Source organism: Strix aluco, chromosome 1, assembly GCF_031877795.1.
Source record: "Strix aluco isolate bStrAlu1 chromosome 1, bStrAlu1.hap1, whole genome shotgun sequence".
Taxonomy (NCBI): domain Eukaryota; kingdom Metazoa; phylum Chordata; class Aves; order Strigiformes; family Strigidae; genus Strix; species Strix aluco.
In genome coordinates this window covers 122,994,381-123,009,165 of record NC_133931.1, presented here as the reverse complement: position 1 = coordinate 123,009,165, position 14,785 = coordinate 122,994,381, and the positions used below count along the sequence as shown (strand labels likewise).

At 40.6% G+C, this 14,785-nt stretch overlaps 1 protein-coding gene across 11 annotated transcripts in view; it reads left to right on the top strand.

Annotated features, from left to right (window-relative positions):
• The window catches only part of KIAA1217 (KIAA1217 ortholog), a 183,201-nt gene that overhangs the window by 120,524 nt on the left and 47,892 nt on the right, over positions 1–14,785 (top strand). For 10 of the 11 annotated variants that reach the window (XR_012624299.1, XR_012624297.1, XM_074833931.1 and 7 more), the window contains one exon: positions 9,890–10,722. Coding sequence is in view for 9 of the 11 variants with exons in the window: in XM_074833931.1 (XP_074690032.1) it covers positions 9,890–10,722 (833 nt within the window). In the remaining 2 variants the exon portion in view is untranslated. Of the gene's footprint in view, positions 1–2,700; positions 2,871–9,889; positions 10,723–14,785 lie in introns of those variants that run through there. The other variant, XM_074833923.1, reaches the window with a different exon arrangement.

The following is a 14,785-nucleotide window of genomic DNA, read 5'->3' as shown; positions in this document are numbered from 1 at the left end:
TTATCAGGAACAGAAAGAACTTTGATCAGCAGTCAAGCAATAAGTCACGTCTATGGCACATGTGTATACCCCACAGTAGACTTCAGAATATTCTCTGTCTTTATAATTGTGTCTCTAACATTTTTTCCACTTAAAAATGAGGGAAGCAAACAGAAAATAAATTAGTGTGATGAGCAAATTGATGGAAAGGTCCAATGGACCAACATTGTTAATAACGTAGAAGAAAACAGGGTGACTGGCGATTTAGCTCGGTGATAACTTGGGCCTATCATTAACATAGACATTGATTTTAAAGTAATAAGTTAACCTAAACTTCCAGGCTTGATCTCAGTGAAGCATAGGGTGTTGCGCCTCTTAGGGGCATGCCCTTTATTTATACAGGGGGCTAAACTGGAAAGGAGCTCTTGTTCTGTACAGTAAGTTATAAACAAATATATGGCAAGTAATTAAACACGGGATGATACATGGCAAGTTAGACAAGGCTTGAGGGCTCTGATAAAGTAATTGAAATGGAAAGTGATGCTTGAATGGTTTGTATGCATTGTTAGAACCTTCAAATTAAATTACAGCCTTGGTAATGATAGATCTGTGCAATATTTATGGTGTTGTGCCTGAAGTATTTTAAAATTAAAAGAAGATTCATTCCTCTCATGAAAAACTTTTTGTATGCATCAGACGTACTTGAAGACTCTTGCATGTAGTGCCAGATGTATGGAGAACTAGTTATAGTATGTCTGATGTTCTGGGATATACTTTATTGTGCTAGAGTCCAATTACTGCAAATGTGCATCCTACCAGCTTGCAATTCATTGCAGAGAAACTGCAGTGAAATATAGTGGTCTTTTTTATCCTGCATATTAGCATAATAATGTGATTTTTTACTGCAGGTTTGTTAGCCTGTAAGGAAGAACGTGGATGGAAGAATATACTCTGCAACTGTTGGAAAGCATGTGTGGCATAAAAGCGTACTAGGATAATTTGCTTATATTTTTTACTCTTGATGTTTTTGAGTCGGGTTGGTCAGCAGACCTAAGCAGCTTTTTAACTAGGTCAAGTATATACATCCATTCATTAAAAGGGGATGCTTGACTGGTTAGTTAAACCTGCCAAATATAAACCAGATGCTTCAATGGTAAATACTGCTTTACTCCTACACTGCAAGAAACAAGCCTTGACTGATTAAATTTGAAATAAAAATAAATAGGTTTAACATTGTTTCTGTGCCATAATAATACTTTATTATAGTTCTAGTACATATATTCAATAAAAATAATATTTTAAAATATTTTACGGTGAAACTGAAAAACATTTAAGACAAAATGAGTATTTTTTACATTTCTGAAAAGACTATATTACACTACATATAAATTTTGTGAAGTTCTGGTCAAGACCAATAAGGACGTACAAATTTACAAATGTGCATTACAAATCAGAATACACAGCAGCTGTCTGCAAAGCTGGAGGACTTCTCTGCTGTTGGGCTGGGTGTAGTAAGGGGTAGAACACCTGGATTTTTAGTTTTGGCTACCAGATCTGCTCTGATCTTTGTTCTGTTACTTAAATGCTTTTTGTCAGATTTCCCTATTGTAGCAGAAATGAATGATGCCTCCCGCACAAATGGCTGAGACTGAGAGCAGTACTGTGAAACAGAAATGTTACTCCAGTAAGATCCCATTATAACTGGTTCTTTACAGCTGTATTAACTCATGGTCATGTGTTTAAATTGTGTTATTTTGATTGTTTTGAATGCCACTCATATGATACAGGCAATTTTTTACTTGCATAAAACCAAAACCAAGCAACCCCCCCCCCCAAACCAACAGCAAAAAAACCCAGCCCCCCCAAAACCAGAAGATAACTGCAGGACTGGGAAGTGCTCGTGTCATGAGATTTTTCCCCTATGATATTTAAGTGCCATCTCTTTTAGACTGTAAATACTGTATTTTTAAGAAGACATTTTCTATATTCTATAGTCTTTTAGGGAGAGGAGGTAGAAGAGAGGGAAGCATCCTTTCTGTTCTATTTTATTTTTTTTTTTACATTGTGCCTTTAATAAAAAAAAAAAAATCCTAATCATAATGGCTAATGTAGTATGTTGCTGAGATAACCATGAGATTGATTTATGGGGGCCCCAAAGTTCAGGTTAGCCAAGAGCTCAGGTGCCTGGTTAATGAGTAGACAGCCTCCTCCATGGGAGGGGCTTGCGCTTCCTTCTACCAAATGTCACTACCAATCTGAGTATGTGAAAAGCTTCTAAGCTTCTATAACTGCTGTATTTTTTTCTAGAATTGTATGCACTGGGTTTGCTAAATAATTGGAGGTCTTCACCTGTTGGGTAATTAATATGTATGTGTTTCATATTGTTGCCTTTGAAATGCACTCTCTTACCTAAACGAAGTTTACTCACTGTTTTATTTATGTCTTTCCCCTTTGTGAGTGTCTCTCTTGTGCTTCATCCAATAATGTTAGTCTCTTTCTATACATCTTATAGGCACACATTAAAAAATGGTTGAGCGATTGAATCACATAGCGTTGCACAGTTTGTGACTGGGTGACATGCCAAGGAGGTTATTTAGTGACTAATTTCGAAGGGGAGGAGAAATTGCAGGCTTGTCATGTGGAAAAGTACTTCAGTCTATTGAAGCAGCATAACTTAGATGACCGGGTAAAGCAAGATGGCCTGCCCCTGTTGTGAGCAGAGGGAACAAGGAATATTTTTACTGTTTCAAAACCTTTTCCCAGAAGGCATGGATATACAAAATATTATACCGTAGGCTGAGGCTGAAAACAAAAAGTGCTTTATTAGAAGAAGTGGAACCAAATGTTCATCTCACTGCTGTAGCCATACTAAGTGATTTCCTTAAGTAACAGTAAGTGGTTTTAATTATTCCAGAGCAAAAATCTTATCAAAGATTGTTTTATTTGTCTGTAGGTAACAATGTTGTCTAAGAATGTAATAAGAGTGCTACTGTTTTTAATTGTAGAAACAAATACTCTTGAGTAGTATCAGGATAGCTGAAGAAATATGCCTGAAAGAGCAGACTTGGTAGGATTTGATCTGAAACTCTCCTCTCTGCTTGTTTGCATGATCCATCTTTAGCATGCACATTGACTGAAAGGCAAGGTGAAGCAATCAAACATTATTTTTGATACCACCATTAAATTTGTTTTGTGGTTAGCTTAGAATTTTATGGATCTGTTTTACATTCAGCAAAATGTGAACTAGGTATTCTTTGTTTTCCTCATGGGAGCTTTAGGATATGGTATGAATTAAGTTTATATGTAGTCAGGGATATAAAAGGACATACTGAGACATGTAAAATACCTGGAGGTAAAACATTTGGATTGCTGTAGGGTCTGAGTTCATGCACAAGTGTGCATTAAAGATGTAAGTATAAAATAAGGGACAATAATGTTAAGAATGTGTTTTGATGCTCTAGGCATGGAAAGGGAAGTGATGCTGTGGCTGAGTTTCAAGCCAGTGTGTGGGCAGTTACGATATGGTATCCTAAAATTCTGCTCTTGAGGATGAAATAGTGCTTATGCCATAACCTTTGTGTACACCTGCACAACTGTCAGAAAGGTATGGAGACTGGATGTCACTGTGTTACTGAGTAGTATAGTGATGACACCTGATTAAGGTTCACTCAGGATGCCTCCTTTTTGAAGGGTCATGTTTATGTGCTCTAAATTCCACCTCCTAGGATAGTGAACATCATCTTCTGCTTCTCTTATTTTGTTCATGTCAGCTTCTAGCCAGCTGAGCCTGGGAGGGAAAAAAAAAAAAAGTCTATGAACATAGAAACTGGAGGACTGGATGGATTCACCGTCACTTGCCATCACAGGCTCATCCTAAGAAACATATTGACTGATTGCAGCATTGTTGATCAAGGGAAAGAAAAACCATAGAATTAAGAGCATAAATGGAAGAAGAAGAATCTAGTGATTGTCTTGCTGTATCCATATATATCAAGTGAAATATTCTGTTCTGTTGTAATCAGTCACTAGAACTAGAAAATTACAGTTGCATAGATGTTCTGAATTTTTAGCTCAGCTCTTCTTTCACCATAATACAGAGATTTGACAGCTGGGCATATATAAAAACTGTGCAAAGGGAGCTAAAGAACTGAAACCTAGATACATGCTAAGAATGGGAAGTTAATGATAATAAATGCTGAGATTTCTCAGGGGGTTCTGCAACTCCTTGTCTGGAAAATTATCCAGGAAATAACAATGGAAATATGTGGGACATGTTAAGAACAGCTAGCTGGGCCTTGGAGTTCCCCATTCATGGGAAGTTTGAACATTTGAAATCAGTTTTATTTTACCAGCATGTGGTTCCCATAATGAAAAACAATTGTGAACCCTGGCAGCTCCTAGAGCCTTGTACTGTGGGGCCAGACTCAGCTGAGGCCAGGTCTCCAGCTCAGCCTAGGTCAGCTGTTTCATGGTCTGAACTCTCTTTCGGTCATCAGGGGGCCCAATCTTAGCCAAAATTGCTAAATAAACTTCTAGTCTGGAAGCACTGCTGAGGAGCGATGGACATTGAAACCCCTGGTATGTCTTACTACTTGGTCTAGAAGATCACCACAAAACTACCCAGTACCCACACTGCTGAAGAGTCTATGGAAGAGCTAGGGTCCCTATCCCAGGGCAGACTCTGACCGAGTTGCCCCAGGTCTATGAATCTGGAAAGCCAAAGCTCTAGAGCACTCCAGGGGTGTCAGATAAGAAATAATGTCAGTGTTTGACTGAAATCTGCTGGGTGTTTTTTTCCAACTTTTGTCTTTACTGATGTTTTTACCAAATGTTTCAGCTCTTTTGGATTAGCATTGTCTGATGAAAATATCTTTCATTGGAAAGTTCCTAACCAGGAAAAGCTAAAAATTATGCTAATATGTTTGCAGTTTTCAAGTATGGCATTGGGCAGCTGGAGGAACCCACAGCTGCAGCCAGCCTGTTTTTTCCCTTTAATGACCCAATAGAATGGGGAAGTTTATAGGAATTAAAAGGCGTACTATGAGAAGGCCAGAACAGACGAGTGTGACAACCTCTCAGTTATGCCTGATAGCATGAGGATTTGGCTTCAGACAGATAGTCATAGTACAGATACCTTAAAAATTTCATTTTCAGACTGTTTACCGATTCTGTAATTTTCAAGTGCACTATTTCTTATTGTAAATTATATTATTTTAGAAATGTTAAAACTTTGTATGACAAGTTTTTTGCAAAAGTGGATTTATACTTTTGGCTATCCTAACCCAACCTGAATGAAAGATCAGTCATGATAGAAGTGGTATCATATAGTGCGACTACTGATTAAACTGAGGTTTTTGGACAACTAGTAGTACATTAGTACATTAAAGCTGTCAGTTTATTTTTATGAGGAAAGAACAAACTAATGGATTGTATTGTTGTTGGATCTGGGGTTCTTTAATTAAGTCTTTCCTGATTAGAAAAGTGAAGGATTGCCTCACTTTTCAGAGGATTTTCTTCTGGTCAGCAATTCCCATAAAAGATCTCTTTACAGACAGATGAATTTATCAGTATCATATCAGTACTTTGCGTTTCTGTAGCTTTTTCATCAAAGACAATCCAAGCTCTCGATAAAATTCTTTGAAGGTGTCCTCTGTCTACTGTTGGGTGAGCCAGCTTGAGAAGCACAGGTGCAGTTTACTCAGGGAAACACAGGGTGTCAATGGGAGAGTAAGAAAAGCGATAGCTTCACATGCCTGAGAGGTGATTAATGGAGTCTGCTGGGAAGTCCAGGGTGTCTCCAAGAGGGTGCATGGGTAAGCTCCATCTAGGGAATGTGTTCCATGTAGGTATTTTGGCAGGCTGAAATCCTTGGGGCAATGCCAGTTGCTGTGTTCTCTATTGATGTAGATGAGACCTGGGAGAGCAATGGGAAGGGCTGCCAGGTCAAACTCTGGCCTACTTTTCCCTTTGCCTGTTTTGCTATGAGATGTTAGCAGATAGTGACATGAGTCAGGCTGTACCTCTGGTATCCAGCTGCATGGTGAGTTGAAGGGTTGGTGTGGTGCTGATGAATCAGCGGTAGGCTTAGTGCTTAGTGCTAACTGCCATTGGCTTGGTGTGCCGTGCTGGCACGACACTACATGCCCTGTCTGGTGTGTGCCATGGGTGTGAATGATGTGTTGAGGCAGATGGAGAGACAGAAGTAAGGATAGTCTCTTCATTGTGAGATGCCCATGTTGGAACCGACCACAGGAGTGACCTATGAGACAGGACAGCCCTAACAAATTTAGAATAAAGATCAGCATAGTGTTTTATTGGTCCTGTTGGACAACAAGACTGACTGGATTGTACTACAGAAATCACCAACTGTTGAACCACTGCTCTTTGCTATCCCTAAGGCTTATGATACCACAACTGCCCTTCTTTCAGCTTTGTATTCTGTTTTATACAGAGATGATGGATCTCCCTGCCCTTTATGTGAGCTATCAGGACCAAGACGTGACCAAAAGGTCATCCATTTGGGTGGATGGATAGCTCATTTGCTACCTTTCTGCAAATAGTCATATTCAAAATGTAGCAAGTTACTGAGTTTGCCAAGTAGTTTTGAAATGGAGAACACAACTGTGTTTATATGTTCATGCCTCAGTATATAGAGCCACTCTTCAGTGTCTTTATTGCTCTGTTTTAAGAAATTCCAAATCTGTATCTTACAGACTTACGTGCTCTTTGACTGACCAAAAACCTCCACATAGGTTGTAATCTTTTTTACTACTTTTTTTACAGAGGTTGGTGCAATATTTTTTACTACAGAAAGTGAAAGATTCTTAGTGATTCCCCTCAAATGTTTTATACAGAAATTGTTACTAGCTGTTTGCCATATTTTAACCTAAGGATTGACAAAACAAGTTTCTATTTCAAGGATGTAAATTCTACAGTAAGAACAAGGAAGAGCTATGTGCTGAAGAAAACCACACCCTCAGGCAAACGTGTTAGATGGCTGCAGTCGAAAAGCACATGATGCTGTGCTTGCCCTAAAAAGTCTTCTTTCTTTTGCCCTCAAAGCAATTGGCTGTAATAGCACCTAGTATTTAGAGGCTCAGATAAGCCCAGTATCCTCTTTCTCTGTCCCTGAGTCATGCAGTTAAGTCCAAGAACATGTGGCTCAAGACAGCCTGCACATTCAAGTACGTGTTTTCATTGAGCAACATGGGGATTTTGTGGTGGAGCACAGAAGAAAAACAGCATAGAAAGTGGGGTATGCATGAGAGTATCACACAAAAAATGTATAGATGAGAAGCAAGAAGAGACCATCATTCACATTTTTTTAAGTTGCCATTAGCAAAGAATCTGGAGATTTTGGAGAAAAGTGGAAAGAGATAAAATATCACCAGTAGCAGAAGACACTGTAATCTAGCTGGTAAGGCTGCCTGGCTCCTGGTCACCGGCTCCTGTCCCTGCCCAGCCCGCACGCCCTGGTGCACCTGCCCTGGGCACCCTGGACTCTGTGGCTCTGACTGCTCTGCCCTTCTGCACGATCCACCCAGGGGCTGAGTCATGGCTTAAAATAGAAAGAGAACTTTTCAGGAAGGGGTTGTCTGTCCAGGCATTTTGTGCCCTGCCCAGCCCAATGGGGTCTTGATTCAGGCTGTGTACTCCAAGTGCTATTTTAAAGCAAAAGTAAATAGCATTATATACGTCAATACTCAAACACAGGGTTTTGAGCAGTAGCTCAGCCCTGTATTTGAACTCCTCACTTCCATCTAAAGTATGGCAGTACATTAAGGTGGAAAATAGGAATTTTTCTTTGACAGATTTCTTTGACTTGTGAGAAATGAATAAGAATATGAAGTCCAGAAGTTAGGGGAAATTAAACCTGTTGCTTTCAAAGCTTCCCATGGAAATTTTCTCTTCTCTACAAGGTAACACTGGAATTTTCCTCTCACTGCAACCCAGCGAATCCCAGTGTCTGTGGTTTCTGTGCCAGATACTATTGCATCTGTTGTAGCTTTAGCTGAAGCAACTAAACAGGGCATGGTATAGATTGTACAATAGAAACCAAGGAGGATTTTCTTCCTCTGGGCTCTTCTCTCAGTGAAAAGCATCTGCGGCTGCCTATCCCTGGAGGCATGATCCCAAAGCTGCTCAAGTCAGTAGGAGTCTTTTTGTTCTGCTGGCCCAGGTCCAGAGTCTGAATGCACAATACAGTTCAGTATGTTGCAGTGTTTCTTCAAGCCGATAGAAAACTATGTTGAATGCCCACTGATAATTTTATTAATCCTGTTTACTTATATTTTATTTTAAATTCCAGACTACAGTAATTCTCTGTGCAAATGAACAAATTATCCCATGTTCCCCTTTGGCTTGATGACTTTTGTCTGGCTCATTAATGACCCATCCCAGTGCGCTCCTTTGTTCTGTTACATTTATTTGTTATTGCTGCTGCCACAATCAGGTTATCTCCTTTCTTCTTTCTGATACCTGATACTCTAGACTTTTGATCTCTGGCCCTGGGGAACGTCATTCGTAATTCCCAAGTGTGGAGCCTGCTGTGATAAGAACAGCTATTGTTTCTATACCGCCATCACAATTCCCTTACCAGTGGAAAAACCTGTGGTGGGGCAGGAATAGAATATAATTTCTTGCTTCATCAGCCGTGGATCACTGTAACTGCAATGAATTCAGTCACATTGTCAAAGCAAGGAGTGAGAGGGGAGAAAATGGTGAAGATTTCAGATGAGCAACTTCCACAGCACATTAGTGTCTGCTCTGTAACATCAGTTGGGCTTGGTGATTGGTCAGTTTTCTACAATCCCTTGGAAGTGATAGAGAGGGAAGCTGAAGTTTCCAATACAAATTTTAGAAGCTGTATTTATTTTTTCTTATGTAGCTGGTGGAACCCAGCTGACGTTTTCATCTCTCTGTTACCCACCTTACCATAATGGCACCAGAGCAGCACACGATGCTTGCTAGAGGGATAATTTTTCCTGTGTCTATCATTGGCAGTGTTCAGCCATCTAGAGAGGTCATTGCTGGGCATAGTGAGGTGCTACAGTCTCAGAAGCACATGTATCTGTTGCAGATTTTTGCCAAGACCTCTGTTAAGAAAGTCCTAATAAGTTGGTATGGAAGTTTTCCCTTTCCTTTCCTTGCTTGCTCATTCCTTACTGCTGTCAGTTACTGCTGCTGCTTACAAAACTATGATAAAATGATGGTGACTTTCTGAGTGCGTGCTCCACAAACTGAAGCACTGTTATCTTTGCAATGAAGGAAACCTGTGGCACATGCTTTATAGAGTCAAGCTGTTTTCATGCAACTTGACTGTGTTAGAGTCAATAAATGTTTGTGTGTGTTGTTCTTCTATGCTTTGTGTATCCTTTTTGTTACAAAGACCACATTGAGTTATTAGCAGAAGGCTAAATCCTGCACTGAAGCAAATGACCAGTTAGTTCTAATATTTGTTTTTCTTGTCTAAGGACTTCAGGTCTGTTTGTGATGCCAGAGCATCAGCATTTTCTTCCTGGTTTGGAATCAGTGAACTCTAGCCTGTGTGACTGTTCAAGTCTGTCACTGGCTACGTATACTTAGAACAGCTGGCACTGAAACCACTGATTTCAGCTTTGCTAACTGAGAATATCAGGTTAGGGTAAGATGGTATTTGTGTAAGTAAAAGCATTTTAAAAACTCTCATATTCCTTTAACATGCAGCCTGGTTTATTGCTGTTTATAGTTGTTATTTCCTTTAGGCACTGAGGTCTCAAAGTTTTTTATTTATGCAGATAACAAATTATTTGGTCTTGAGGGTTTGGTTTTTTCCCCTTTTTTTCTGTAGTTGTGAAGGTTGTCACAACACACATCTTGTCTTGCTCATTCAGTAATTTTACATCTTATATGTTTTTTCTTATCTTTCCAGATGCAGAGGGAAGTTGCTTATACGGGCCGAGATGGCCCAAGTGCTTCCCGCCCCGGATCTGCCATGCACCCTCCGCATGTGATGCCCAGCTCTCCACCCTCCACCCCGGTGCCCCACTCCATGCCTCCCTCTCCGTCCAGAATTCCCTATGGTGGGGGCCGGCCCATGGGTGTGCCAGGCAATGCCACCATCCCCAGGGACCGGCTCTCCAGTGTGCCAGCCTCGCGCTCGATATCGCCCAGCCCAAGCGCCATTTTGGAGAGACGGGACGTGAAGCCAGATGAGGACATGAGTAACAAAAACCTTGCCCTGATCCGAAATGAAGGTCTGTACGGTGACCCCTACTTGTTTCACGAGGGGAGGATGAGTGTGGCTGCGCCCCACTCCGGACACCCCCTCGATGTCCCGGATCACATTGTAGCCTACCATCGCAGTGCCATGAGGTCATCAAGCACTTACTGCAACCCCTCTATGCAGCCTGAAATGCTGGAGCAGTCCTTGTACAGACAAAAGTCGCGAAAGTACCCGGAGAGCCATTTGCCCACTCTCGGCTCTAAAACGCCTCCCGCCTCACCCCACAGAGTGGCTGACATGAGAATGATCGATATTCACCCTCACCATAGTGCTCACATTCCCCACCACACCATCCAGCCTGACAGGTCTTCCCCCAGCCGCCAGTCCTTCAAAAAGGAGCCGGGACCGCCTGTGTTTGTGGACGCGAAAGCACGGACCGCCCTCGGCCTCCCGGGCATGGCCGAGGTGGTGCCCTCTCCAGTCGACAAGCAGGCTTTTGGCTATGGGTCACCTGCGATGCCCAAGGACAAGGAGACAAGGTAAGGAAGAACCAGGGCTTAATTTATGCAAATGAGAAATGTTCCTGATCTGCACATCTTGTGTCGTTTAACACCCAGGAGACAATGTAATGTGTAGGAGGCCACTGCACTGGGCTGCAGTGTTTATTAGCCGTCTGTCAAGGTAGTTAGTAATTTAGAGGAGATGTGACACCACCCATTATTAATCTGAAAGTAATGTCAACCCATGATGAATCCATAGTTATTTTCATTTGTGTAAATTTCAGTCATTGGAAAAAATATAATAAAATAAAATGATTAACTAGGATTTTTTTTTCCAGACAACCAGATCATGTTACAAGAACAAACGATGTTCTGTTCCTGCTAATAAGAGAATATATTTCACCCCTGTTAAGAATGACACTCTGATATTACAATTTTGGTTCTTTATGGAGTGGAGTTTTTCTCATCTAGTGTTAGGAAATGGGAAGAATTTATCATTACTGTCTTATCTCCTGTAAAACATGAATTTGCATAAAAATAGGACAGTTGTTTATAATAATGTTCCCCAAGGGGAAACTGCTGAGAAGAGCAAGTCTGTCTCCGGGAAGAAATTGAAACACGAATGCTGTTCCCAATGATTTTTCCAGCATCACAAATAGTTGGTGACCTGACTGTTGTTAACTTTTGTGTGCTGACAATGATGACAATGATCTCTCCTGTCTTTTTAAGGACCAGGTTTATACAAAGGTCTGTGAAGGCTTCTCCTGCCATAGACCCTGCCCTAGGAGAGAAAAATCATTACACTGCCAGTCGGTTGCTGTGTATTTGTATGAGTTGCACTAATCTCTAGCATATTGTTTGTGCTGTTAACTTTTATAGAGCTCTTTAGGGAAGTGAAGATGAATAGCTGGAAAATGCTGAGCTCACAGAGGCTAAAGGTAACTGCTGACTGCCTTAACCACTGGGGACATACAGAGCTTCGTATAGCCCCCAAACTTCCCTTCCACTTGAGCACTTGCTCAACAATTAGCCGCCTCTGACCATGCTTGGCCAGAAAAAAGAATGTGTTGTGAGGTCCATTGGTGGGGAGAAAATGGAGGACAGAAGAAAATCAGCCATCCGCAAAAATTCCAGGCTTATAGCTTAGTAGTTATGTTGACACAAGGGTATGAGTTAGGGCATATTACAATACAAAGCCAGTGAAACCTGATTTGTGTCTTTTTATTTCCAAGAAAAAGATTCAGGTACCTGTAATATTATTTCAAGCTTCCATCATTACAGCTGGGAGATAATTTGAACTGTATTTGCCAATTCTAATCCAAGAGATCAAAAATTTTACAAGGTTCGTGTTAGGGGGGTGAAAATAAGGGAAGACACCAACAACTTCCCAGTCTGTGTGACTTTCTTCCCTCTGGGCATCTCATCTGTTCACTCAGCTACACAGATATGCACAAGGCTGTGTATTTGTGAATATATAAAGAGCAACTGTACAGATAGTTTTGCAGCTTCTTAGGGGGATCTTTGCACCAGGAGTTTTAGTCCTGGGCCCAGAATATATTTACAGTGATGAAAACAGCATTTGCATACTTACACTTCCAAATAAATACATAACCTTAAAATTCATCATAGTGTGTATTAGCTACATAGCACTGAAAAAATCATTCTGAAAGCTGCCCTTATGGGTTGTGGGGTTTTTTAACCTTGAGAAAGTGTGACTCTAAAAAATAATAGTAAATACCAAAAGCAATTCATGTAAATTTGTACGTTTCCTATCCACTGCAATAATAAGGATTGGGTTTGAGTTCTACAGACACAAAATGCTCTAAACCTTATTTTAGCTTTGTAATAATTTAATAAAGTTTGACAGCAAACACTGTTGAGACTGTACTAAACTAAACAAGGAACACTAAGGATATCTAGGCTGAGGTGCTCTTTTCCTGCTTCAGCAGGGGCTAAACTGTTAGAAGGTTGTTACAAACACCTGAAAGGTGACATATATAATGGCAGAAAGGTATCCCATACGTTGTTGTGTAGGACTTTACACCTGAAATCAGCACTGCTGGGCTTGCTTCTGTGAGTAAGATTGTTGTGGGATTGGAGAGATGGGGCTGAATTCATCCTCTTCCAGGTATGGTAAAATGAGGTGTATGCTGCTCTGTCGTGCACATTATCCACTTGCTGATGACTGTGCAAAGAGCCTAAAAAACAGGCCACAGAAATTGAATAGTTCAGTCTGCGTGCAGACGGTGTCAGGTGTGGGGTAGCGGCAAAAGGGCAGATTGAGTATCTGTTAGCCTTGGGGATACTGAGGAGGGAGGTCTTTTGCATTTTTGCACTGTGACAAGAGAGACTCCCCATCCTGACTCATCCAGGAGTGGCTTGAGGACCCTGCAAGCATCAAACCCATCATGTCAGCGCTGTGGTTCAGTCTCTAGTGGAGTGTGCTGAGAACAAAGAAACCGTCTCTTGTGCCACCTTTGTGGAAATTACCTTGAAGTAGCACTGTCACAACTTTAGGACAATGCATAGTTTAAGTCAGAGAAAAGATTTAAATGAATAGTGACAATTCTAGAAGTTCAACTGAGTGTCTCTTTCCTTGTTAATTCTCCTTCATTTTTTCCAGTCCGGGGCTGAAGTGGGATATATATGTACTTTATCAGTTGGGTACTTATAGCAGATCAGACCTCTCATTTACCTATCCTGGTTTTGTAAAGAAAATGGGTCCATTACCTTTGGCGTGTTAACTGCAGCAGATATGGGTCTACAAAAGATGAAAACTGGTATTTCTGATCGCTTCTTTTGGAGTTTCCCATTTTAGTTTTGCATTGCGGAAGCCAGTCTCATCAAGCCTGTTATTTAAGCCAGAGCTGAGGGGGATTTAATTGCTTCATGTAATTCTTTCTTGTATCTGTTTTACCTTGGGTATTTTCAAGGTAGCTACTTCTGTGGTATAAAGCATTGAATAAATTCTCACAGTAATAAATTTACCAGAAGAGCTCTATATAAAGCTCTTTTACAACAGTGAGAAGAAACAAGTTCATGGAGATTTAAAAAAATGTTAGTATTCATATGCACAAAGGTATTAGAAGTTGTAACAGGTTGCAGCAGTTCATCTTCAAGAGGTCATCATCCCTTAAACCTAAGGTTTACAGGGAGAATGAGTAAATTTTTGTGAGTGAGCGTGAGTTGTTTAAACAGTGATTTGCTATCATATTTTTGGATGGCCCGTTTATGTAGCTTATGGTGGACAGTTCTGGAAGTTACTACAGGCAAAGCAGATGTTTAAATGTTGCTATATTGGAAAGGAAGCTGTTTACCCAAAAGTGCATTAAATTAAATGCTATTTAACTTACAATCTTTGCATTTAAAACACACGTTATGTTGCAAGATTCTAGGATATTTGATAGTGCTGAATATGTATATAATAAATGCTCCTACTCGCTAAAATACAACCCTTAGAATAGCAAGATAGCTCCATAGAATGTTTTTCCTCCAAAAGCATTTCAGGAGTGTACTGTGGATCTCTTCTGCCTGAACACAACTTTTGTCCTCTTCTTTTTATGCCACATTAGTGAGAAAATTTGATGGTAGAACTGAGCAAAAAATATGATCACATTCACAGCTTATGGCTTGCAGTTCAAGACTAAAGTGTAATGGCCACGTGTAGGTTATTGGATATTGTTCCCATCACAAAACCATGTTATCATTTGATATGTTAAAAGTATGGATGGACTCCCATAAAAAGAAAATGGTCATACTCTGTAAAGCCATGGACAGTGGGAGACTCCATCAGCAATGTACTGAGAATTGTGTAAGAAAGGTCGACTTTGCAGATATACCCTTTCAGACACTTTCCACAGGGCCAAAATTGCATCTTCCTTTGTGAAAGATGTTGAATAACGAGGCGGAAAAAGATGAATGCACATGACCAATACAGCATGGAGGAAAGGTAAACTGTACTTTGGCTTCCTTCTGTTGGAGGTACTGTTTGTAGGAAGATGAGGTGCAGGCTCTTGGATAAGAGTTGTCAAATAGTATCACAGCTGGCAGTGCTTCAGAGCTTCGCTTTTCCCTTTAGCTTCAAGCTATAGAAAGTTTGAGT